The sequence below is a fragment of the Aulostomus chinensis genome, chromosome 15 (genome assembly GCF_037954235.1).
Source record: "Aulostomus chinensis isolate RoL2024-O1b breed Wild chromosome 15, RoL_Achi_v1.0, whole genome shotgun sequence".
Lineage (NCBI taxonomy): Eukaryota > Metazoa > Chordata > Actinopteri > Syngnathiformes > Aulostomidae > Aulostomus > Aulostomus chinensis.
Window position 1 is genome coordinate 26,370,774 of NC_141334.1, and position 25,449 is coordinate 26,396,222.

General features: G+C 47.8%; 1 protein-coding gene across 4 annotated transcripts; it reads left to right on the forward strand.

Moving 5' to 3' along the window:
• Positions 1–928: 928 nt before the first annotated feature.
• Positions 929–25,449, forward strand: robo4 (roundabout, axon guidance receptor, homolog 4 (Drosophila)). Of its 4 annotated transcripts, none has more exons than XM_086227041.1 (19): positions 929–1,488; positions 5,899–6,225; positions 7,340–7,497; positions 8,209–8,329; positions 8,426–8,564; positions 8,864–8,991; positions 10,694–10,809; positions 10,895–11,126; positions 11,255–11,376; positions 12,313–12,484; positions 12,639–12,833; positions 12,934–12,976; positions 13,541–13,653; positions 14,971–15,297; positions 17,338–17,442; positions 17,546–17,693; positions 20,053–20,286; positions 20,437–20,783; positions 24,354–25,449. In XM_086227041.1, exons 1-19 carry the CDS (start codon positions 1,290–1,292, stop codon positions 24,527–24,529), a joined length of 3,402 nt encoding a protein of 1,133 aa, XP_086083167.1. In that variant the 5' UTR covers positions 929–1,289; the 3' UTR covers positions 24,530–25,449. The 4 variants fall into 4 exon arrangements, with proteins under 4 accessions (XP_086083167.1, XP_086083168.1, XP_086083169.1 ...); XM_086227042.1 differs by having other exon boundaries at positions 17,338–17,433; XM_086227043.1 differs by lacking the exon at positions 929–1,488 and adding an exon at positions 3,012–4,150.

A 25,449-nucleotide genomic window follows, 5' to 3' on the forward strand; every position in this document is an offset into this window, starting at 1 on the left:
CTTCAAATGTGGCAGGTGTTTTCTGAATTCTGGGTTTACCAGTAGGTTGTGCAGGGGGGAAAAAACCCTTCCTGAATGAGACACATCTGGCAGAGGGTCTGTGTGGGGTCTCTCCTGGGACACACTTCTCTCTGTATGTTAGCCCTGCGATGGGTCCAGGGTGACCCTGCCTCTTGCCTCTGGCCCCCACAACACTAAATATGATAAGTTTGATGATGAATGGTTTCACTTTAATTATAAAAGTATCAGATAGAGTTAATACAGAGTAAATGGGACAGTAAAAGATAAATAATCAAGTAATTTTGGCAAAGAGCCTTAATGATAGAGCAATTAAACGAATCTGGTCTGAAAAAATTAAATGATGTTGACATTGCAAATTTGTAAAACTGTTTATTGGGTATTGTACAAATGAGAGAGAATGTGTTCTACTAATTATGTTTACAGGCTGATAAACCCAGATTAGATAAGTCACCTTCACTAAAACCACACAAAGCTGCTGTTTGGACCCAGAACATTCTGACCAGCTTGACTTGCTACGTCCTGTGTGGCTGAGATGATGTATGACACTCATATTATGCGGACAGGCAGCAACACATTTTCCTGCCTGCACTGACTGGAGAGAGGCTGGATTGTCACATGAAAGCAACGCAGTGAGAGAGAACGAAGCTTTTTACTCCTTGTTCAGAAACAAACACACTTCCTCCGGTCAGGTGACTTCCGTCTGAGCGTGTGAGCTGAAACCGTCTTGCAGCACTTGATGCATTAAACATTTTATCAATGAAAATGATTTGAGTCGAGAAAACAGAGCTCTCACTGTTGCCTCCCCCTTATTTCATCCTCCCCTCTCCGCCCTCCTCCCCGAGGCTCAGTCTTGTTTTCTGCCCCTCTTATCCCATCCAGAATGAATGCCACAGATGTTGTTGGACAAGACAGTACCCCTTGGTCCCCTTCCCCTAACTAGTCGCCCAGCATGAGGTCTCAAACTTGTTGTTTTTTTTTAATCAGTGCACCCCCCAACCACTCCCTCCTCATGAGAAAAAAGGATCCAAAGGGGAGGGAGGTTGGAGGTCCAAGACGAGCCAAATAGAAGGAGAAGAGATGAGGGTCTCACAGTGGTGAAGGAAAATGAAGGAGCCGTCCACAAACAGCCAGTAGGACAGGTCGCATGCTGGATTTCTTTGGGACAGTCAAGAGCTTCTCATTGGCCGGGGGGATGGAGGAGGTCGGGGGACTGCTCTAGGGTTGGCATCTTGCACCCAGGAAGTGAAGGCAGGACTTGTGGACTGAAGATGAGGGTCAGCACCTGGCTTCTGTGGGTGACATGGTTCCTTACCTGGGCCGAGTACTCTAAGGGTGCCAAGTGCCAAGACCTCTGTCCAGCAGAGTGGGGATTAGACAGAAGGTCAAGGACCCGGGTCAAGGAGCGTGTTCGTCAGGGTGTTGGACTGCAGCACACGCCGCAAAGGAGCAGGACGCACCACAGAAAAGGTGAGCTCGTAAACCCGTCCAGACCCGACACACGCGAGTTCTTCCTGTCCTGGATCTGCTGCTGAGTGGGTCATCAGTCTGCAAGCTTCTGAGAAATTCTCAAAAATCACGTTAACAATTCACGTTAACAGACTTTGTTGGGAAGACATCGCTGTTAGTCGTCAAAGACATGATTGTGATGAACGATATTACCGTCATTTTGTATTGCGTATTTAATAGCTCTGACAGATGGATAATTTAATTCTATAATAACACAATTACCGTCTTTCAAATAATGACTGACTGTTGATTGAGAAGACAGGCATGTTGAGTGTTGATTTATTAGAGGATGCGTTGATATATTGATTATTGTGACGGGTCCAAACACACCAGACGTAAACAGCGCAACATAGTTCATACAACATACACTCATCCATTCAGTTGTACAACTCAGAAAAAAATATTACATATTTATTATTCCTTTGTATGAGTTGATACATGATTCTGTCTTATCATATATTATTTTCATGTCTTGTTTTTCATTATTTTTGTGGTGTTCTTTAATGATTCCTCTTCATTTTCTCTGGACGAGCCGCTCATGTTGATGCGTGCAGTCGATGTGTGTCCAGAGGAAACAAAGGCTCGTCCCCTCACTGGCAGTCTTTGCTGACTTCTTTCAACACTGGCCTGATATACACTCACACACTTTTCTCCGAAGTCTCTTTTTATCACATTCCTCACTATCGCTGACACATTCTTCCTTTTTCCGTATCCCATCCCGCCCTTTTTGCCCATCCCGTCACTTCTCCTGACCTTTGGTCTGCAGCTTGAAAGAGCGTCCTTCCCTCGCCACATCTCAGCGCAGCACCATTCCCATGGCTGTGTTGAGCCCGCTCCCATCCTTCATCCCCTCTAAGGCTTTTGTTGCCGAGGCCATCAGCCCAAGTTGTTGGATCAATATAAACATCCATCACTTCGCCTCGGGCCTTTCTGAGTTGCACAAAGAGCAGTTCCCCCAACAATACTTTATTTATGGAGGCCATTTCAAGGAATGAAGTACTTCACTGATTTCTGGGTCATCCTGCCTTTGCCCTGGAGCCTCACAAGTACCCCTGTGTCAGAAGTGTTCCTCCTCCTGCTTCCCACAACTACGTTTCAGCTAAATTGTGTTGGATTAAAAGCATCCCCTCATAAACTGATGAATAGAGTTGAACTCGCTTAACTCTCTTTGGAACTTTGCCACAAAGGAATTTGTCTGAAAAGACCCTATCCCAGGATTGATATATGAAGGGAAATTGTTAAAACTGTTAAGTTGGAAATGTACTCATTTCAAAAGTAAAAGTATGCAAAGGGCATAGTCATCGCCGTCCTTTTCAGCCCGACAGACAGAAACGGAGGGTTGTATGAAGTTATGTCAGACTTGTGGTTGGGAGTTTGAAGTCCAGGCGTGTTTATATAAAGAATATCACCGCAAAACCACCATAACAGTTAGTATGACGTAACGCTTTGTAGGAAGAGGGAGAAAAGGAGCTGTGTGTGTGTGTGTGTGTGTGTGTGTGTGAGAGAGAGATTGAGTTTTCCCAGTGTAATGTATTCATGGGCAGGTGTGAGTCTAGGGGCTCAAAAATGGCTTTCTTAAAGAAGAAATTGTGATTTCTGTCTTATGTTACATAGGAAGATTTAGATTTGAATGGCTTTACATGCTTGTTGAGTGAGGACGACGCTTGTGAGGATGATGCGTGGCTTCCTTCAATTGTTCCTAACCATGAGAGGCTCTGAAGTTCCTGCCTCCGATCAGCACGCAGCTGCTGCCACTAACTGTCCGGAGCGTGTGCTTATCCTGGTGCTGCCAGTCAGTCAGTTGATTTCAGAGGAAAACAAAATAAATGGAATCCTAACGTGAGCAAAGGTAACGGTGGGAGTTCATGGTGGGAAGCTCTGATGACTCCTGATGGTTTGAGACTGTTGTAGTTCACGACTGAAAACGTTCCAGAGTGTCAGTGAGTGTTGTCAGACCTTTGTGGTGAGCTGTCCTGACTTGGTGACAAGGACAAGTCTAAACAGCTGCTCAAGTGTAAGTTTTCTCATTGAACTCTTAAATAAGGAGATTAATAACGAAGTAATACAATTAGGTCATTAACTTGTGCGACTGCGTTTGTCAAAAAGCTAGAATGTTGCCGGAAGCCTATGTTATTGCTTTCAATTTAAAATGTAGAGATGATTTAGTAACAAGATTAATGAGCCTACAATCAAGTCAAGAAAAAAAGAATATAGAGATTTAAAATAAACCTTAAGCTTTATATTATTTGCGGTTTACAAGCGACGTGTAGGGTTCATTATAGTGTCCGCTACATGTATGCTTTTATTTTGAAAAACATTTGTCAGGAAGCTGACTGTTCCTACGATGACTTGTCTACAGGTCGTCACAGAGGCGCGCGACAGAAGTTGGCGCTGGTTTTCCCGATGAAACGGCATATTTCCAAGAACATGTGGCTCTCTAACCGATGTTTTTATTGAGTAGAGTGAAAACAGGTCGGAGGAAGCTGGAGTTTGACGTTGGTTTACACAGGGAACTAATTTTAAAAGTTTGCTAGAGGTGAAGGTCTGTGACGGCTAAAGATGTCCGGAGGTGTTTTCACTCGTGTTAGCATGCTGATGACTGCGCTGGGAGTTCTGCTGTCAGGTAAGTGTCTGACACACACACACACACACACACACACACACACACACACACACACACACACACACACACACACACACCTGTAATATCCTGATTATAACTGTCATGAATGACTTTATTTGTCATGACGCTGAAGTATAATCAGTTGTAGTGGCAGCTTTTCTTCTGAACGTCCATTTGGAGCGAGATAAATATTCTGTGTACCAAATAATCTGTTGCAGATTGAGTTCCTCTCCAGTCTAGTGCTGAGGTTGAGTTGAAGAGTTCTGAACTAGTGACAGGGGTCGGGAGGGAGGGAGGCCTGAGAGGAGAGAGCATCCTCATCATGACGCTGGGAATGCAGTTCATGTGTCTCTGCAGTGCTGGAGTCAATCCTCAACCTGCGCAGACGTTTGCTGTCACTGCGAACGATATCTACATTTACATTGGAACTGATTCTTAATGTTTTCAGCTCAAGCACATCTCAAGACCTCTGTCGTATTTGTGAGTTTGAATGGAATGGCGTCGGTTCTGAGTGAAGCAGGAAGACTCCCTGATTCGTTTCTACGTGTGTGAAAGAGAAGCAGCGTCTCTCAAAGAAACAGTTTGACACACTTGATTTGACTAAATCGCTTCAGTTTTTGAATTTTTTTTTTTTCAAAGAGGCAACAATGCCAGCAGCAAAATTCCTCTCCAGGCGTGTCTTTTGTTCTGCTGCGGATATGCAGTTGATGGGGGAGTTCCAGTCGGCTTTGTTGGGGTCGATGTGTCTTAGTTTCCTCTCCTATCAGGAAGCTGATCACAGTCTCCCAGCTTCCTTGAATGTGGTTGTCTGACTCCATGGGAAGTTCAAACAATGGCATTCCTGACCCACCAGCTGCAAATAGACACTGTTTGTTGGTGGCAGGGCTTAACCCTGTTTGTTGTGGGGAGGCTGGCACCAGTTACACGGAGCAGAGGCAGCGACGGACTCTGGGACTGCAGGTGTGGTCGTTGGGATGTTGGTGTTTTACACAGAGAAAATAATTCCAGAGACAAATGGACTCAATACTCACAAATGTGGGTGAAGAGAGGTCTCTGGTGTCGCTCACCCTGAGATGGAATCTGGTGCTGAGGTTTTTTCACATCTCGGCCGACTCCATGCAGGGATCAGATATGGGAACGATGGTTATGGTCCATGGTACCCATCCAGATTCCTCTCCATGCCGCTGCAGCGGAACACCAGACGCACTGATAATCCTTCCTTGATTCGATAATTCTTTCTCTGCAAGACATTTACATTGAAGCATTTGTGTACAGGTTTTGTTCTGTTTCACAAAAAGTCTTGTGAGGTTTTCCAGAGCCTCATGATGGGTCTTTAAACACAACGCTCAAACATCTGAAGTATCAAAAAGATCTCTGCTCTGGAACCAGCAGTTTCATCGTCATCATTTTCATGTGGGAGGTGAGAGTGAAGATTTTGGCCTCGCTCTTCTCATTTCCATTGAAGTGATGGTGGTGTTTGTGTCAAACAAAGATGCTCTCTGAAGGTCAGGAGAGGCGGGACTCTGCAGCACAACAGGATGTCATTACAAATGGTGTTTTGACACTCAGTGAGCCTGGAACAAATATCCACGCCTTCCTGACATTTGAGAAGTGCAGCTGATCCGACCACAATTCAGATTAAATCATGATCGTGTGGACTATTGGGGGCGTTCAGGCTTAAGCGAAGGAATAGTCCGTCAACTGAGACTCGGGTGCTCAGATCATTTCAACATCTCTTCTCCTCTCAGGCTCCAGAGTTCGTTCGGAGGAGACGCCCCCCCGGATTGTCCACCACCCGTCTGACGTGGTGGTGAAGACTGGGAGTCCCGCTGCGCTCTCTTGCCGGGCAGATGGGAACCCGAAGCCGACCATCGAGTGGCTGCACAACGGCCAGCCCCTGGAGGGGCCCAAGGGAGACGGCCAGTTGCAGCCCATGATTTTGTCTGAGGGCAGCCTGTTCTTCCTGAGTGTGGGTGGGGGCAGACGAGGCCAGTCGCATGAGGGCGTCTATGCTTGTGTGGCCAGGAACAGTGCAGGAGAGGCCACCAGCCGCAACGCGTCCCTGCGTATCGCAGGTAAGGCTCGTGAGAGAATCCTGACAGAGTTTCCTTCTTTGAGTGAAGATCCACATTTGACTGGTGTTGGTAGAGAGCTGAGGTCAGTGCTGGACCTGGTACACGATGGAGACATCTGATCAATCTTTAGTCCCTAAAAACATACAAGAGTGGTTATTTACAGTGCTGGATATAGATATCATTTCTTCACAGCAGATTTTGGAGGAAACCATCTCGCTTTAGAAGTATGACCCTGAACCCAGGATGAAGTGGTGCTGAAGAGACTTAACGACAGTGATGATCTACACCTGATCTGTCACAGGAGGGCCTAGGGTTCCCGCCAGACCCCCTGTGGTCACTGACATAACAGAACGTCTGGTGGACACATGTGTACACGTTTGCTGATACCACCACACACACACACACGCGCGCGCGCACACACCATGCAGCAGTCTAATGAAGAGGTAACAGGGGTCTACTGCCAGTGTTTGCTGGCCAGGAGGTGGTCAAACAGAGGTGCTGCAGTCATGAACCTCTGACCCTCCCAGTCGACTAATCTGCATCCCAGTGTTGAGGCTGACAGGCAGCGGCTGGTTGTCTCTGAGTCCTCAAAGCCTGTGACTGAAACCAACTGGTCAGGAGGCAGAAGTCTGTCTGTCACATACCTGCTCCACCAGCTGAGCCCAGACTGCAACGTCTGACTCAAAACCTAATGTTGTCAGAGTTGTATGACAAATTGACGTCGGTGCGAGCCGTAGTCCTACCACTGAACTGGGCTCCCCCTTGCTTTGCATTCTTCATGGATTCTAGTTTTGTCCTCTGGGTTGATCTCATAGGCAGATTTATGAATACTTACCTGTGATGGACGTGGAACACGTTTGTCTGGATAGATATGACGGATACAGCAAGAAGGAGTGCGACTTTTTCAGTTGCAAGGATTTGTTTCAAGTAGCCTCATGAGTTGTGTGTGTGTATAAAACCAGATCAGTGGCACAGCTGCAGGTTCTGACTCCTTCACCTCTCACCCCTGACAGCTGGAAAAGCTCACACTCATTTAAGATGCTCTGTTTCAGAGAGGAACTCAGATGAGTGGTGTTGAGCCGATGCTAACCCTCCCACATCTGTGTTGGGGAAGTGTTACAGGAGGAGTTCGCTGTGCAGCCCAGCGATCTGGAGGTGGCGGAGGGGGAGGTGGCTGTCTTAAACTGTGGCCCCCCAGTGGGTCACCCTGAACCCAACATCCTCTGGAGGAAAGATGGCGTCTCCATCAACAGCACTGACTTCCACTACACTGTAAGGTCTTTGCTGCTTCATCCACTGACAGAGCCTTTGCAGACATTTGAGATACAGATGTGAAGATACATGAGTTCTACACTTGAGGTGAAGGTCACTGGATTACTGCGTTTGGCCTGAAACGTTTCTGTTACTCTCAGTTCCAATAAAATGGTAAAAGTTGAAAAACTATTGAACGCCCTAGAAGCTATACTTGACCCATGAATATCATTAGGTGACTCACTGTCAGATGTATTTAAGTCATGACAAAAATACCTGCCCCTCTGTGACTTAGAGGAGAATGCAGAAGTCAGAGAGCGGCAGCCGCACACTTGCTGATACATCCACGATAAATATCCACTAAGAATGTGCAGGACGTAGCACTTTGATTTGTGCTAAAAGCTGCCAAGTAAAAGAGTTCCAGTGAAACTCTGTGGTGCAGCCGTGACCTCGCCGTGTGTCTGCAGGCCATGTAAGCGTCACACAATTAAATACATTTTATTTACTAATCTATTTGTTGCAAGATTGTAAGCGAAACCAAACTAAGATTCGATGCAGTTTTCACTCAACAAAAATAAGGGTTGCAAACTAGGAAAGACAACATGAGTACTTGAGGTGACAGAGACATACGTTAGATGTGAAGCGTGTGTTCATGTCCAGTTGAAGTGTCTGACTCCCTCTTTTGTGTGCGTGTGTGTGTGTGTGTGTGTGCGCGCGCTCGCGCTGCTGCAGGAGCTGAGCGGGAAGCTGATCATCGCTCCGGCCCAGAAGAACCACTCTGGTGCTTATGTGTGTGTGGCCAGCAACACGGTGGGAGTGAGAGAGAGCAGGGCAGCTCGTCTCTCTGTGCTCGGTAAAACGGTTTTACAGTACAAGCCCAAACATCAGAATCCATCACCAGAATTCCCAACAGGTGCCAGAGTACTGAGTTCAACCTGTTTTACTGTAGCAAAGCCAGTGTTGCTGCTGAAGCCAGAAAACGTGTCAGTGAGAATGGGGGAGTCGGCCCAGTTCTACTGTCGAGCTAAAGGTGACCCTCCCCCCTCTGTGGTCTGGAGCAGAGAGCAGGGCCCACTGCCCAATGGCAGGTACGCAGACTTCATTGATAAAAAGCACAAGAGCCACTCGCTGACATCAGACATGTTTGTCCTTAGATGATTCCTATGACATGGAGCAAACAGGAAGTAGTTGTTTTTTGTGTTGCTGCTTTCATTTCCTTCTCTGAAAAGAGATTCACTTAGGAATGTCTCTGAAGATTCAGAGGAACAAACTTCCCTGTCCGTCTCCTCGGGGCTTACTTCTGTCATGGCTTCATGGATCATGAATGTAAATGTGTAAAATCTAAATTTCAGTTCAAAACTAACTGCTACTGCACGTGCATGCACAGGTATCTTGTGAACCCAGACCAGACCCTGCAGATCCATTACGTGACGGCCCAGGATGCTGGCAGGTACACCTGCACTGCTGTCAACGATGCAGGCGTGGTCACTGCCAGCGCACAACTGCTAGTGGAAGGTAAGATGATGACAAAATGCTGCTGCATGTTTTCTGGTCAGCAGCCAGTTTCAGAGAACAGTCACTTCATTTTGACAGGTCACAGTCTGAACCACTGGATTGATCCTTAGGATCTATAGAAAATATGAATGATCTTTAAAAGTATCGTAACACACAACATGTCCTGATCTGATGTTTTCTTACTCCGGGTATGAACCTAACGAGGTTAAGGTGGTTAGAAAATGGTGTTTATACGGCAGCGTCTAATAATAATTCATGATTAACAACAACAATAATAATAATAAACCTACAATAATTGAATTTTCACCTCACAGAAACCTAAATGTTGTTGTGGTTCTTTACCTTCACTTCCTAATTAAAAGCACCATTCAAGTTGTTGGTGTTCTACTTGATGTCTACTTATTTTTCAGAACTCGTTCGTCCCACAGGTGACAACATACCAAGCAACTCAAAGCAGTATTTTTTGCAGTATTTTAACACCTTTTTCATCTCATTGTCAGAGTAATATCTGATATTCAAGTAATATCTGACGTCCGGCTTCAGAACTCGATGAACTGCAGATGCCAAGTTGATCAAATGAATCAGATGAGCAGTTATTGAGTGAACAGAGTCAGAGACATCCTGGGGTTCTGGTTCCCTCCCACCATCGAGGATGTGCATGCCAGGTTCTACGTTCCTCTGCCTCCCTTCTTGTATAGCAACACTGAGGATGCTAAAGCTGTGTTCATGAGACATGATCCTATTCTTTGCACAACCCTCACAAATCTATGAAACAACCTTTTGTACTAAACTACTGGTGTGTCTTTGTTAGTGAGACTGTGATTATTTCCAAGTCCATTGATCCCAGCCTTCCTACTGTAATGTCAGGAGGGTTCGAGCCTAAATCTGGGCAGGCATGAAGTTGTCATTGGCCTTTCCAGCCTCTTCTCCACCTAAGAAGCCCAATCTGTCAGCACAGTGTCAGCAAATGTTGAGATCCATGTTTCTGCAGCCTCAGCCTCTTGTTGACCTTGTTGATATTAGGACGCTTGCTCATGTGGGGCAGCTGCAGGTGCACGCCAGCACATAGACTGGTGCTAGGGGTGGATAGGCAGATGAGCGTGTAGCCCAGGTGCTCATTTCACCTGAATTCATGGCCCTTCTCCTTGAACAGGCTCTCAGTCTTGGTGAGTCTGGTGTAGAAGAGGGGAGTTGATGGTCTTCCTCATTCACCCACATTGGAGGGTCTTGTTATCGTTGTGCCAGATTCTTCTTCTGCTGGTCTCAGGGATCGCTGTGACTGGCCAGGCACTGGCTTGGCAAACAAGAGGTGGTCATCCACCAGCTGCTGCTGCTCAGCCTACAGCCCATGTATGTCCCCTCCATGTCTCCAGTCAGGGATGCACTCGCTTCTCCACCACACATCTGTGTCTTCGGCTGTAGCGTGGTGCCAGGCAAACGCCACAGATGCTGAGGTCTGTTTGGACACGGGAGCTCAGAACATAGTTATGGTCCAGGTCATCGGCTCTCTTCTGGCATACGCAGATTTCTTGCTATATACACAATAATAAATGTGCTGCGCTCACACAAAGAAAAGAATGTTGGGAGTCAGGGGAGAGGGGTGATAGAGATGAAATGGATGTTGGTTTGTTCTGAACAAAACTTCCCCACTTAAAGCGCACCAAAAAATATGAAATAAAGAAATGAACTCTTGTGTTTCCAGGGGCTGCCAGCACTGTACAGAAAGACCTCCACAAAGAGCTGTCAGCTCTGCGAGTGCTTCTGGAAAATGTCACTATCTTGGCCCCGGGGTCCAACATGTCCCAAGTACAGTGGAAGGTATGTAGAAAGTGTTCTCAAGAGCTTTGGAGAAAGCAGAAATATTTCAGGTATTTTATCCATGTTGCCTTTTCTCCTTGACCAGCTCCAGTCCCTCCCAACTCAACCGCATTACCTGGATGGTTTTGAGGTTCTGTTTCGTTCTCTGTTGCCTGCCAGCTCAGACTGGGCAGCAAAGAAGGTGACACTGCCAAGCTTCCAGGCTCAGGTGGGCCCCTTAAAGAGAGCCTACAAGTATGAGTTCAAGGTCCGTCCGTATGGCAGCAGCTTGTATGGGAGGGAGAGCAACACCCAGTACCTCAGAGTCCCTGAGACACGTGAGAAATCATTTGATTTGAGTGTTTCAATTGATCCTGATTGTCCTTTCTTTCAAAATGAACATGCATCTAAATCACAGTTCAGCTCTGTTTAGGAGCGGATAGTAAACTGTACCGCCTTTATTCAGTGCCCAGTGCCTCTCCTCTGGCTGTGTCCATAACTGTGCGCCATGATCACAATAACTCCATCCACCTGACCTGGGAGCCGCCTCCTCGTGAAAGCCACAATGGTGTCATCCAGGGATACCAGGTATTGTTTGCAGTGGGAGCACTGCGTCTTTACGCTGTGCTACATGGTGCTGAGCATCTGCTCTCAGTTTTTAGGGCATTTTTATGGTCACAGAGAGTTGAAAGAATGTCAGCTTTGGGTAGAACTCCACATTCACTGAACTAATGTGTCCAAACAGTGGAGGAAAGGGGATCAAAGATTTTCCATGTAACACCCTGAATGTTCCAGGGCTGAACAGCAACAATGCCGGAGGACGCCTGAGACAATGAGCAGAGGAAGTCCTCTTCCTCGTGTCAATGTTTTAACTGTATATTTTGTATCATCGTAACTACGGCAGCAAACTCAGAAGATCCCTGCTGGACTCTCTGCATCAGTAGATGCAACACGTTATTTTTTCTTAATCTTTAAAACACCATTTTCATTGAAGTTATTTCGAGACTCATAAAAGGAAGAATCCAGGCTGGACTGCTGCTGCAGCAGCGAGCTTCCACGCTGCTCAACAGAAGCTGAAACACTGAGTGTGGGGGTCTTTTCACCTCCTAAAAACCACACCCAACTGAGTACTTGAGTCATTTTGAACAGGTTGTAATCATAATTTTTAAACCGTTCCGCATCTTTCTTTTTATTTTTTTATTTTTTTCCACATGAAATTCAATCAAGTCAAGGTGTGTACAAGATTCGGTAACATTACAGGGAACGTAAACAGCAGGGGTGTGGGATAGCACATCTAGCACACAGCTGCCCCCCCACCCCCGGTCCACGATGCCCATGCCTGGTGTGTTGTTACTGGAACATTAGACCTTCTCAGGAAGGGATGTTGGGGTAATTTCAGTCCATTTTAGAGCTTGTTGAAGTGACAACTCTTGACAGAAGTGCTGTGTATCCCCTCAGAGCAGTGCAAGAGTTTGAGCAGGTGCCGAAAGCATCAGTGAGTGAGATCTCTTCTCCTCCTCTCAGGTGTGGTGTGTGGAGTCAGGGGAGCAGCAATACCGAAACTGGACTGTGGACAGTGGCCAACACCACCTTGACATTTCTGCCCTCCAGCCGGGGAAACGATACTGGATTACCGTAGCAGCTGCCAACGGAGCTGGAGTCGGGGTGCAGAGTGACCCTCATGGATTTGTGATAAGTGAGCAAAGGGACACTTGAGGGAGAAGCTGCTGTCTTTTTTAGGACAGTGAACAGATAAAATGTAGTCTGTGGTTTCTCTGTGTCATCTAACTACTTTCAAGAATACTTTTTGACTCTGTATCTGGTTTATCTGCATCCTGTTTGTGTCTCAGACCCACAGGTAGGTGCTCCTCCAGACTCAAACAGCCTCTCGGAGCAGCCTCCACTCTTGGCCCTGCTCCAGGACCCAGTGTTGATTGGCAGTGTTGGCGCCCTCCTGTGGTGTGTTTTGATGGCTGCAGCTGTGTGGCTCTGCAGACGCCATAGTAGGATGGGTCACCTGATACCTGGACATAACAGGGGCAAAGGTGTGAATGGAGGCTTCGCAGTTAACATGTGAAAGAGCTTAAAACAGATTCTCAGTTTTACATAAAAAGCACAAGATGAAGTTCCTGTTTACCTCCACAGGTTTACGCAGACTAGCCAGTGAAGATCTCATCATCAGACACAGGTGAGGTGGACTGAAAGAGACTTGCACTCCTGACAACTTGATGTTGGCTTCAACAAATGGGAAGTGCATGAACGGTAGAGGCCTCTCAAAATAAATTTCACGAGAGACAGTACATCCCTCCATTTTCTTACGCTTATCCTGATTAAGGGTCGCGGGGGGGGGGGGGGCTATCCCAGTGGCTTTCGGGCGAGAGGCGGGGTTCCCCCTGGACGGGTCACCAGTCCATGGCAGGGCCAACACATAGAGACAGACAACCATTGGCTCTCCCAGCCACGCCTACGGTCAATTTAGAGTCTGGATTAACCTGGTCCCCTCTTGATGTCTTTGGACTGTGGAGGAAGCTGGAGTACCAGAGAGAACCCAGCAGGAACAGGGAGAACATGGAGACTCACACAGAAAGACCCCGTGCTGCAGCCGGGGCTCCACCCACAACCTTCTTGCTGGGGGCCACAGTGAGGACCACTGCTCCACCGTGGCGCAGAGACAGTTCTCAAATGGTAGAGACCTACCAACTTATTCTCTTTTGTGCTTTTTGACTTCAAGTGGCACTCTCGTCCTCTGCAGGATGGCGGCTCCAGACTCTCCATGGATCTCTGGGGGATGGAGACCTGCTTTCAACCAGAGGTACCAGGACTTATGGGCCCAAGGTCACAAACATCCAGGATTGCGGAGTGCCAGTGAGTATGACCACCAAGGAGGGGTGGGACCATTCAGGCACCTCACAATGCACATATCAATAAACAGATTAAACTGCAGCTGCCCCCCTGTCTGAGCTGAACTCCACCCTCCCCCAAGAGAGACACAGAATCACTGCTTCGAAGAGGAGGACTTTTCCCCTCCAGAATCTCATGAGGTGAACATCAGTAGTTCAGGGGAAGCTGCTGGCTCCGGCCCTCAGTAATGAGTTGATTTAACCGGTTGGTGACTACCACTGATTGTGAATGTCAGGGTTTGTCACTTGAGGTTACTCTGGTTAATCTTGTCCATCATCTGAACTGTTGGCCCTCATACAGACGAGAACCTTTACCTGGTTTGTAACAATTATCAAATGAAGAAACATTGGAAAGTATTCCTGTCCTCCCTTGTTAAACCGCCCTGCTGGCTGCTCTGAGTGGTGATGGAGCTGTTTGAGTCCAGCCCCCACGGTCCAAAGCAGCAGAAGCTTCCTTAACAACACATTTTCATGCCTTCATCCAGCTGAGCAAAAGTTTCAATAGTCAGTTACTGTTGTCTGCATCTACACATCAATCGCTTTATTAAGAGCTTCTTTTTTTTAACACATGAAAACTTAGTAAAAGCGAGTATATATACACAATAACAAAGAGTACATTTGTCATGGTTTGCTGGTAGGCTTCAGAGTTCTTTCACAGTGTGTTTGCCTCTACTCGCCTCTGGTGTTTGGCCTGGTTTGTTGCTAACATTAGCAGCAGCAGGAGCCATGGACACTTTAGCTGCAAGCGCTAAGTGAATGAAATGCGAAATGGACTCAGTTTTATACAGCGCTTGTCTACCTTTGCGGCACTCAAAGCTCTTTACAGGGTTCAGTATCTTGCTCAAGGACACTTGACATGGTCACCGGGGAAAGTGGGGGATCGAACCAGCGACCCTTCAGTTGCTAACATATTCATTCAAAGAATTTATTGCTTCTAAAGTTCTCTTTATTTTTAAATGTTTTTTGAGTTGTTTCCATCCACCCACCCATCCATCCCTCCATGTTCCCCCTCTTCTCCTGTTGAGGGTGGTGGGGGTGGAGCCTATCCCAGCAGCCTTCCCCCTGGACAGGTCACCAGTCCATGGCAGGGCCAACACATAGAGACAGACAACCATTGGCTCTCCCAGCCACGCCTACGGTCAATTTAGAGTCTGGATTAACCTGGTCCCCTCTTGATGTCTGTCTGATTTCTGATGAAGGCTCTTCCCTGTTAGCTTCCTAGGAGAGTGACCTATTATCAGTACCATCATCATGTTTTGTGTTTTTATTTTTACATCATCAGGCTTTCCGGTGTCAGCCAAGAAGGAATCCAGCCGCCTGGACTCAGCGGTTCCGATCGTGACTGACAGCTGCGGCGTCTATGGCACTTTTTATGTTGACCTGATGGGGAACGGCCTCAAGACCTTCAACAGTCCTGGTCGCAGCCCTAAAATGACTCACGGTCTGCCACAACAGCAAGGAGCCGAGACCATCCAGATATTTAGTCAGCCTGTTGCTAAGACCTCGCCGCTCAGCTGCCGGGAGGTGTTGCCATGGAAACAAGCCATACGCCCTCAGCCCAGGATGGGCGTGCTCAGGGAACCATGGGAAAAGAACTTCAGCAAGCAAGGTGAATCATGGTGAACGGTGTCATTAATATTGACACCGTCTTAAGTTCCTGTTGGCTTAATCCATCATGATGTAGTCTCAGGTGAGCGCTGACTCCAGGTGCCTTCACATGCAGCTCTTTCTATGAGAACACATGAAATGTGAACCTGAGGGGAACCACGGAACAATGAAGACAGTCATAAATACTGCAAACAAGTTGGTGTATCCAGAAGAGAGAAATGATCCAGAGAATGAATGACATCACATGATGGTCAGGCCTCGTGGTCCTCAGGCCTTGTGGTCCTCAGGCCTCATGATGGTCAGGCCTCGTGGTCCTCAGGCCTCATGATGGTCAGGCCTCGTGGTCCTCAGGCCTCATGATGGTCAGGCCTCGTGGTCCTCAGGCCTCATGATGGTCAGGCCTCGTGGTCCTCAGGCCTCGTGGTCCTCAGGCCTCATGATGGTCAGGCCTCATGATGGTCAGGCCTCATGGTCCTCAGGCCTCATGATGGTCAGGCCTCGTGGTCTTCAGGCCTCATGATGGTCAGGCCTCGTGGTCCTCAGGCCTCATGATGGTCATGCCTCGTGGTCCTCATGCCTGGTGGTCCTCAGGCCTGGTGGTCCTCAGGCCTCATGATGGTCAGGCCTCGTGGTCCTCAGGCCTCATGATGGTCATGCCTCGTGGTCCTCAGGCCTCATGATGGTCATGCCTCGTGGTCCTCATGCCTGGTGGTCCTCAGGCCTGGTGGTCCTCAGGCCTCGTGGTCCTCAGGCCTCATGATGGTCAGGCCTTGTGGTCCTCATGCCTCGTGGTCCTCAGGCCTGGTGGTTCTCAGGCCTCGTGTTCCTCATGCCTCGTGGTCCTCAGGCCTCGTGTTCCTCATGCCTCATGGTCCTCAGGCCTCGTGGTCCTCAGGCCTCGTGGTCCCTGGAAGCAATTTAATCATAACAGTAGAATTTTGTCAATAAAACTAAGTCCACGTTCAGTGTCCAGGTAGCAGCTGCTCAGCAGGGACTAAAGCATCGCTGGACTGACCGCCATCTGCCTGCTCCCCTGACCCTTCAGTCAGCATCCAGATGTGTGATGGACAGATTCAAACCTTTAACGTGTGCCAGCTGACTCAAGTAGAAGAGAAAAGTATAAAAATATTCATGCAGGCCCAATATTAAGAGATGTTTACCTCAGTATCCAGAAAAAAGTTTGTAGCAAATTGACTGAAAAGAATTTCTTTTTCAAGTACGCTGCGCCCGCTGGTGTATGTAGTCTTGGGGGGGGGGGGGTCCATGGGATTTCATCACATCTGAACCATTTCATCCATTCGCTTTCAGTCTTTGTAGGAAAAATGAAAAGAAAGAAAGATAATTAGGGTTATCAACTGCTAAAATATTTGAACTGTTTTTTGCAGTTGATCAATGTAATAATCTAAAAGTCCTTAAGAGTCCAGAGCACTTTTCATTGTAGCCCTCAGATTCATCTTCTTCCACCATCATTTTACACAAATGCAGTCTTGCAATTTTTTTTGTGTAACAGCAGAAATGAAACAAGAACTGCTGCTCCCTCCTCGTGCCTCAGAGTCCAGCAGGCCCGCGTGGTTCTCACAGGCCCTGCTGATGCTGGATGTGACTGACAGCTGGGTTGCTTGCGTTTGCTCTCGTTGATCAGCACAAACACTCACATACTAGACAGGTGCTCCTCTTCCCTCTGAAAAACTCTCCAACTGCAGACAGCAGCCGACGCTCAAGTCTTCTTTTATATCTTAGTGACGTTTAATACTTATTAACAACACGCAGCAAAGGACTGGCAGTTTAATCAGCAAAAGATCCAGAATGGAACTCTTCTTACCTGAGATACTTCATGTCCAAATGTGGTTGTGCGTTCATGTGCAACACCACACGTGAGTCCCCACCAAAGAGAATCAGCAGTCAAGAAAAGAGGGTGTCTCAGTTCTTGTCAAGTCCAGTTTTGTCAGGTGGAGCCCAGTCGTGACGAGATGTCTTTGTAACACAGCTTTGGCCAGGAGGTTTCCGGTGTATCAGGATTATTTTATGTGCTCTCCTCCAGAGTTGCATGCAGTCAACAGCGTCCCCATTCTGTCCACCAGGAGCCAGGCTTGCCCCTCCAGTGTCTACAAACAGAGACTCAGCCATGTACCGGCAGGCCAGTATGGTACACACACACGCACACGCACAGAGCGCTCCTGCATTAAAGTTGGCCGCCAAACTCAATGATAATTCTATCATTGGAGCTGGAACCTGTCTTCTGTGTCCAGGTGGACATCCAGAGTGTAATGACGTGGCTGGTTGTCCTCGCCTGCTGCACTACTCTGCATCATTACAACTAGTGGACATGCTGCCGCCACCACAGCTGTTACCTGTGGAGGGCGCCACAGACTCTCAGAGCCTCACCTCAGATGAAGGGTAAGGCACTCACATGCACACACACTCACACACACCTCAGTTGAAGTGGTAGAGAATGTCAAGGAGTCGTTAGCTGAAGATCCTGAGCGTAGAAATGTTGCAGTGCTGATTAGATGAGGCAGTGGAGGAACACCGAGTTGAAGCATTCGAGCTTCTTCAGTGTCGTGAAACATGATGGCCCCTCTGTCCCAACTGATTTGTGGAGAGTAAAGGACTCTGACACACACCTGAAACTTCATGTGCCACAGCTGCTAAACTCTGACTGAACTGGCTTCTGTTGGTTTTGGTTTTTCATCTGGTAAAGTGCCAACTGTTACCAGAGGCAACAACTCTTTCCCTTTCCTGTAATCCTGTGAGAAAACAATACCAAAGATTAAAACAAACTTCAGTTTGTTAATATCTGTGGAACAAACCATTATTTAAATGAGTGACATCCTGTTCTGACGGCTCAAGATTTTGTTCTGTTCAGTTTTAGAGTCCAGGGTTTGTTTCTACTTTTCTTTTATCCAATTTCCAACTTTGATCTGCAAACATAAGGCAAAGGACTCGAGGAGGGTTAAAAATGTCTATGTACCGATATTTTATCGATGTGCATTTGTAGGAAAGATTATCGATACATAAATCCCAGTATCGACCTTTTAAAATCCATCAGATTTTACCCCTTTATTTTTTTGTTTTGTTTGCCCCTTCAGTCTGGCGTGATTTAGTGCTTAGTGCAACGTTACTGCAGTCAGATGATCAGACCTCACCAGATCCAGGCCATGTGCCTCCGATCAGAGAACAACAAGATGGCGGAAGCGCAACTTTAATCTCCGGCAAATTTAAGAGCCGAAGTCTGGCAGCACTTCGGCTTTCAGAAGCAAGAAAACTGCGCCCAACTTGACAAAAATAATGCTGTGCGCAAAATGTGCAAAGTAGAAGTAAAGTACAACGGAAATACTACTAATCTCTGGAGCCATGTGACGAGGCATCACCCAGAGGACACTCAGCAACCAGGAAACTACAAGTCCCTGCAACAACCCTCGCTGGAGACAGCATTTGGGACCAAGTTTCCGTCCACGCCTCCACGTGCAGAGAACATCACTTTGGCTCTGGCAGTTTTGATCTGCAAGGACCTCAGACCATCCTGTGAGGTAGAAAATGTAGGCTTCAGACCCCCGTCCACACTGGAACCACGCTATGTGCTACTGACACGGAAACAACTGAGTCAAGTCACAATCCCAAAGATGTACAGAGAAGTTAAAAACAACTGCACTGCAATCAGCAGAAAGAGTTGCCATCGCTGGTGACAGCTGGACAAGCAGAGCTACGATTCCTACTTGACCATCACCTCTCAGCACACTGACAGTCACTGGTCCCTCATGTCCCACGTTGACAAACGCGGGCGATTGAAGCTCGCCACTCCGCGAGTCATCCTGCTGAGCTGCTGACGGTTTGTGGAGGTCTAAGTTGCCCTTTTGTTTTGAATGACGGTCAAATATTTAAATCAAAAGTGCGTGATGTTGTATAACTATTGTTTAATGATCAGTTCTCAATGTAAATATTAATATTTAATGATGCAGCAGGTTAGAGGGTTACTTTTACTATTGAATTTACAGCATGAGTCCTTTGAGAATCTCTTCCATTACCAAAGCAAAATTGGTATTGGAACTAAAATATCGTATCGTATATTGGATCGAATCGTATCGGAATCGTATCGTATCGGGAGGTCAGTGGTGGTACCCAGCTCTACAAAGGACTGCTTCAATTTTCACTGTGGGCTCCAGATCTTCAGCGATGTGAACTGCAGCTCATCTGTGGTGTCCTTCCACCTGGGCATGTCAGTGTAGATGCTTGTTAAAGACGCATAGCCAGGCTGTATCGAGATGAAGTGTGTGTGTTGTGTTGTCGTGCCAGGAGCAGAGAACAGCACGGCGGCTCGTGGTGAGCATCAAACAGGAGAAAGCGTTTGTTAGACACCAAGGTTTCTTGCTTTATATCAGGCCTTAAATGATCTTCTTTATCGTTTTATCTGAGTTTGCTCATGTCAGAATACTCAACATCAGCTCCAGAGCAGTCCACTGGGACTTCTGTCTGATGCTTCAGGAAGGTTTGTGTAGTCAGTGTGTCACTACTTCAGGAGGGCTGCTAGCTGGGGAAGTGCTGGTTGCCTTGAGACCTGAAAGAGACTCTCTGGACACAGCTTGTCTTTTACTCTGCAGACTGGAGTGGAATCAAGTGAATTGTGTGTGTGTGTGTGTGTGTGTGTGTGTGTGTGTGTGTGTGTGTGTGTGTGTGTGTGTGTGTGTGTGTGTGTGTGTGTGTGTGTGTGTGTGACGGACCTGATGCTGATTCTATTAATGTCCTCCGTCCTCCTCAGATCCAGTCGCTCCACTAAGCTAACAGTGGACCTGGGCTCCCTCCAGTCACTGTGTCCTGCCTCAGGTTACCACCCACAGCCACAAGGCTCCCCCTCCGCTCACAGCTGCCCCGCCTACAGCCACCTGTCTACCGCCTCATACAGCGTGTCACTGGATGAAGACCAGGATGGCACACTGACATCACAGGAAGCCACCCAGTATCTGGAGCTCAGCCCAAAACCTGAGAGATGCAGGTAACACACACACACACACACACACACACACACACACACACACACACACACACACACCTGAGACAAAGAAGAGATCATTACATGTAAGGTTATATAAGGCTACCCTCTCTGTCTCGCTCTCTCTCTTTCTCTCTCTCCCTCCCTCTCCAGTGCCCTGCCTGAGCAGCATCCCTCCCTCTTCCACCGCTTCTCCTCCAACCTGGGATACGTCTGTGAGCCACCCTCCTCCTCTCAGGAGCATGACCCTGCTGCTGATGCACCTGAGGGCCCAGCAGCTGGTTTGCATCATGCCCGCCTTCAGAGCACTCCCTCCTCCTGCTACAGCGAATGGGACAGCTCACTGTGGAACACCTGGAGCTCTGTCACCGACGGCAACCTGACCAGTGCCCGCACCAGTCTCATCAGCTCTGTGGACAGCTGCTATACTAATGACAGCACCAACTTTGTCCGCTTTCTGGCTGCGGCGGCCGAGTCCATGAGTGGAGCCTCTTTGTCAGGTAAGCATCTGTTTGGATTGTGAGTGTACAGCAAAAACAGAAGAGCAGTCCATCAGCCCCCCAAGATCCTTCAGGTACCTGGCAAGGCTGTACATTTTCCTTCTGGATCGTTTACTTCCTGTTAGCATCCGTCATGTGGTTTACTTTGGAAATGTAGATCAAACCTCATTAAAACAACAAGTCCTCTTCATTAGAGCTTCAAAAGAGGACAGAGATTTTTTTGACTGCTCATGTACAACGTGTTTATCATCCTTTTATAAAAGACAGGAGAGCCAGCTGTGTGTATTCCATGCAGCCACTAGATGGAGCCCTCAGTCAATAAATGATCCCACCTGCTATGACTGGGCTCCTCCAGCAGAGGGAGTTGTGTGACTTTTAATCATGCTCTAGCATGTTCGGGTCTGTAATAAAGAGATGCAAGCTGGAGCTCAGTACTCCTCTCTAGTGTGTGTGTGTGTGTGTGTGTGTGTGTGTGTGTGTGTGTGTGTGTGTGAGAGAGAGAGTCTAAATAGAAAAAGACTGTGTATGTATTCATAGGGAGGTTGTCGACAGCCATGCAAGGTCACTGGATCAGTATCTGACTGGGGGTTCAAACCTGCAGCCCTCTGGTTACCAGGCAGCCAGGCGTCACTCTCAGAGTGACTCAGCTAGTTTCTGTCCGGCAAATCTTCCCGTCTGCTGTGGCTCCTCCACTCTCACAGTTAGTGGGATGGGTATCAGTCACATCTGAAGCAGGGTCATCCTGGGTCATGTGACTGCTGCTGTGGTTTGAGTTTACCATGCTGACAAGCAGAGTTTATATATCCCCCCCCCCCCCCATGAAAACTGACAGAAAGTTGTTTACAGTGTGGGAACTTGTGTCCTTGACATGTGAACTTGAGCTCAAGTTACTTCTGAAGTCAGCGAACATGTTTGTGGCTGTTGACTCTCCATGAATGCAAATGCAGTAACTGTCTCTGCTTGTTCTCGCTGTAGACGACTTGACTCGCCTGCAGGAAATATTTACACGATATTCACTGCTGTTTGTGGGGCGGCGCGGCTCGGAGGTAGAGAGGCCTTCCGGTGACACCTCAAATCAAATTCAAAGCTCTTCTCCTGCCTACCTGGACCCCTCATCCAGGTCTATCCAGGTCTACACGCCCTCTCGCCTGTGACGCTCTGCCTGCCTCACAGCCCAGCGTGGCTCTGAATCTCTAGCCTGGCTCTTCTCCTCTGTTGGTACCAAATGGTGGGATGACTCAACTGCTCATGGAACACCTGGGCACTGGAATCTGACCCTCGTCCTCTTTGTCCTCAGGGTAGAACGAGTCAGGAGGTTTAAGACCCGGGTCTGAGTGAAGACTCAGCACTGACAATGATGAATATTGAATCTTGAACGATGTTGTTGACACTGAATTATTGGTTGTGGCCAGTTGTGGTTAAATTATCTTTAGGAAGAAAAAAAACTGGCATTTCATCTGCCACTAGATGGCAGCACCTGCAGCTTACGATGGTCCAATTCTTGCTTGTGTTGTACGTCACTCTGCCATATGAAATTGTAGAATCCAGTTACAGAAGAGTCGCTGGCTCTCCTCCTCACTTCCACCTGTGACTGTGTTGAGGGGTCCTTGAGCAAAAAAGTAGTTCTGTCAGTAAAGTGTCACTTTGTGCTGGTTTGTGAACCTCAGTTCGAAGCGTTCCCAGCGTCTCCGTCGAATCAAATATGCAGCAGCGAATAACGGCTGTTGATAAAACAAGCAAACCTTAGAGTTTTTTGTCAACTGTCTGAGGAGGAGCTTTTCTGACCTGGTGGTTGACACCGTCATGTCACCTGATCAGCTGAACCACATTTGATGGGAAATGAGTGAAGTGATGAATAACAGCAGGTCAGAGCACGTGGATGAGATTGAAATCGCGGCTGCGTGGTCCACAGGGTTGATGTCATCAAACGCCAGCGGAGGTTTACATCTGTAGTTTATCCAGACAGCTGACTGTCCAGCAGCAGCCCGGCGCAGCACTCAGCCGCCACGCGCGTGGAATCAGCTCTGGTGAAGCTACGCTACTGCCTGCTGCAGTCAAGCGTGGATTAAAGGGGTTCTATAAATGTACAGAGCCACTCAGTGAACAGGCGACTCCGTCCTGGAACTGTGTCCCTGGGAGCACTGGAGGCGCTGTTATTTATCTGTTTGATATGTGGCTGTCCTCAGATGTGTCCTCCACAAACCTGCGGCACTCCCCCAGGGATGCCCGTGTTCTCCCAGCACGGCCAGCTCTGCATGATGCACTTCCTGGATAGAAAAATGAAGAAAAACCCACAGGACCTGTTTTTCTTTCTCCTCCGACTACGGCCATAATACGCGTCGTATGAGTCAGATTTGTACTGGAGAGCGAAGGACAAAATGTCCTTTGCCACCGTATCGCTTGTGGATCCGTGCAAGTGAGGAACACGCGTGACATGCGATCCCCGTTCCCCTCGCCTGGGTATGAGCCCCTGAAATGAAGTCTGATATTTCGAGTTTGTTGGCTGGCAGATGAGTTTGGTGCGTCACTCCTGCAGTCCTGGACGGATCTCACTCCTTTTGTGCGTTGTGATAACAAACGGCTCTGATCAAACCTGTTGAGAACTGCAGTTCAGGAGGAAGTCTGCTGGCTTCAGAACCAGTGTGGTGGCGAAATGGCAGTGACCTGGGTGACTGACAGTGGCGGTCTGAGAACATTTGGTGTTGAGGTGTAGCTGCCACTGGATCGTGAGACCTCTTGTGAACGTGGTTGTTGTCCATCTGTGATGAGTGGCGTTCTCCTGGCGTGGAGTCTGGGTGGGTGAGGACCTCAGGAGCACTGCAGCAGCTGACGGGATCTGGAATAAACCAGCCGACACTACAGTTTTCTCTCCTTACGTATAAATGAAACCTTTCAATGGGAAAGGAACAGCGAGGCCTGTTATTCTATCGCCAATCAACTGTTTTCATCCATTTATGTTATAATTCTATATTACCACCATTAAAGGGTACTAAAATCAACTATGCATTCACTAGCAGTACAGTTCACAGTACCGCTGTTGTATGAAATACGACTGAGAGGTGGACTGGCCTTAATCAGTGACAGCGCGTGGAGAACGCCGGTGTTATTGGGTCGATGGAGACTGTAAAGAGTGAGGTCCGCAGGAGCAGGATGGCTGCTCTCTAGAACACGAGAACCAGTCGTCGTGTTCTCTCATCCACAGCCTGACTGCTGTGAACCAGCTTCAACTCTCCTCTGGAGGACAAAAGCTGATTTCCTTGGACAAGCACGTTTTCTGCTGTCTGTAAAATGTGCCTGTGCTTTGAAGAACCCTGAGTGTTGCTGATCTGACTTGGCACTGTTTGTTTTGGTGCTTCCAACGTATTCGAATAGTTTTATTCTCACAGACAGACAGACAGACGCTTCAAAGCTCCCTCTAAATGTGGTTTTCCCCAGAGAGGCAAGGCTGCTCCGCACTGATCTTGAAATTATTCTGGTACCTTCTCTACAGGCAGCAAGGTTTCAGCACTACACTGTAACCCCTCCACTCCTATTAAAATGCATGTCAACATGTCGTCCTCCTGTGTGTAGACTTCTCCCCGCCGGCCTCCCCCCTCAGCACCCTCCATCCAGCCTATCGTGCAGACTCCTTCGGGGAGCTGGAGCCTGTTTCTGCGTGGGACTGGAGCATGGCCTGGGTGGAGGACATGGAGGTCCAGTACCGAGGCCACTACCCTGGCAGGAACACCAGACCCTTCAACACTTAGAGCCCAGTACTGGTGGAACGTGAACTGACTCCTCAGAGCGATGTCAGACATGCAAGAACAGAGGACAGACAGACAGACTGCAGCAGGGCTTCCAGGTTTCCATCTAGACAAACATCCAGATGTGGTGTGTAATTGGAGCCAGGATCGTTTGAGACCCCTCTGCTGGGTTACCTCCAGGCACTCCCACTCCTGTGCTGCATCCTTCAAATGACTTCCATTGCATTTCTTCAGGATCTCTCTCTCCGTCAGCCTTCCTCTCATTAGAGGGGAGGATAATGGGATGCCTCCCTGAGGATGTTCTCACCCGGTGACTTTAGGAAAGGCCACACAGCTATGAAGACGTCGTTAGACGCACGGCGCATGTTTACTCTCGTCTCTCCTGCAGGGGTTTCTTTGGGCTGAAGTCCCACCACACACACAGTAGCGTAGTGGTGGTGTTCAGGCTAATTTACCTTCTTTTTGGTATAATTTCATGTAAATATGCAGCATACACAGCAAATGTTATTTAAAGACTTTTAAACACAGTCCAAATTATTTTCTTCCTGTTTCTGAAGGCCATTTATACTCTGATTATCTTTTCTTTGTGATAATGTTGCCGTGTTCGATAAGTGTTGTAGAAGAGTGAAGTGTCTCCATCTAACTGAGCCAACTGCAGCTTCCTCCTCCACCCCTAGTGAGACTCAGCAGCTGTAGGTTGCACCATCTTTAGCTTAGGGCTTTTATTGTGTCACATCTATTAATTGACTGCATCACTTCATTAGCGATAGCTTCACAGTGTCACAGTTGCTACATTTTTTTGTACAAATGTTCTGACTGCTGTAGTTCTTAACCTTTCGATCATGTGAACTCCTGTTTGACGCGAGGACGCTGGAATGGTTCTTATCTTGGATATGAAATAAAAGACAATTTAATATTCAACT

Excerpts from the sequence above, each read along its gene's own strand:
- robo4 (XM_086227041.1), top strand. The coding sequence starts at position 1,290 with ATGAGGGTCAGCACCTGGCTTCTGTGGGTGACATGGTTCCTTACCTGG. Across the intron at positions 8,565-8,863 it reads GGCCCACTGCCCAATGGCAG|GTATCTTGTGAACCCAGACC; the intron begins GTACGCAGACTT and ends GTGCATGCACAG. Across the intron at positions 12,977-13,540 it reads GATCTCATCATCAGACACAG|GATGGCGGCTCCAGACTCTC; the intron begins GTGAGGTGGACT and ends CGTCCTCTGCAG.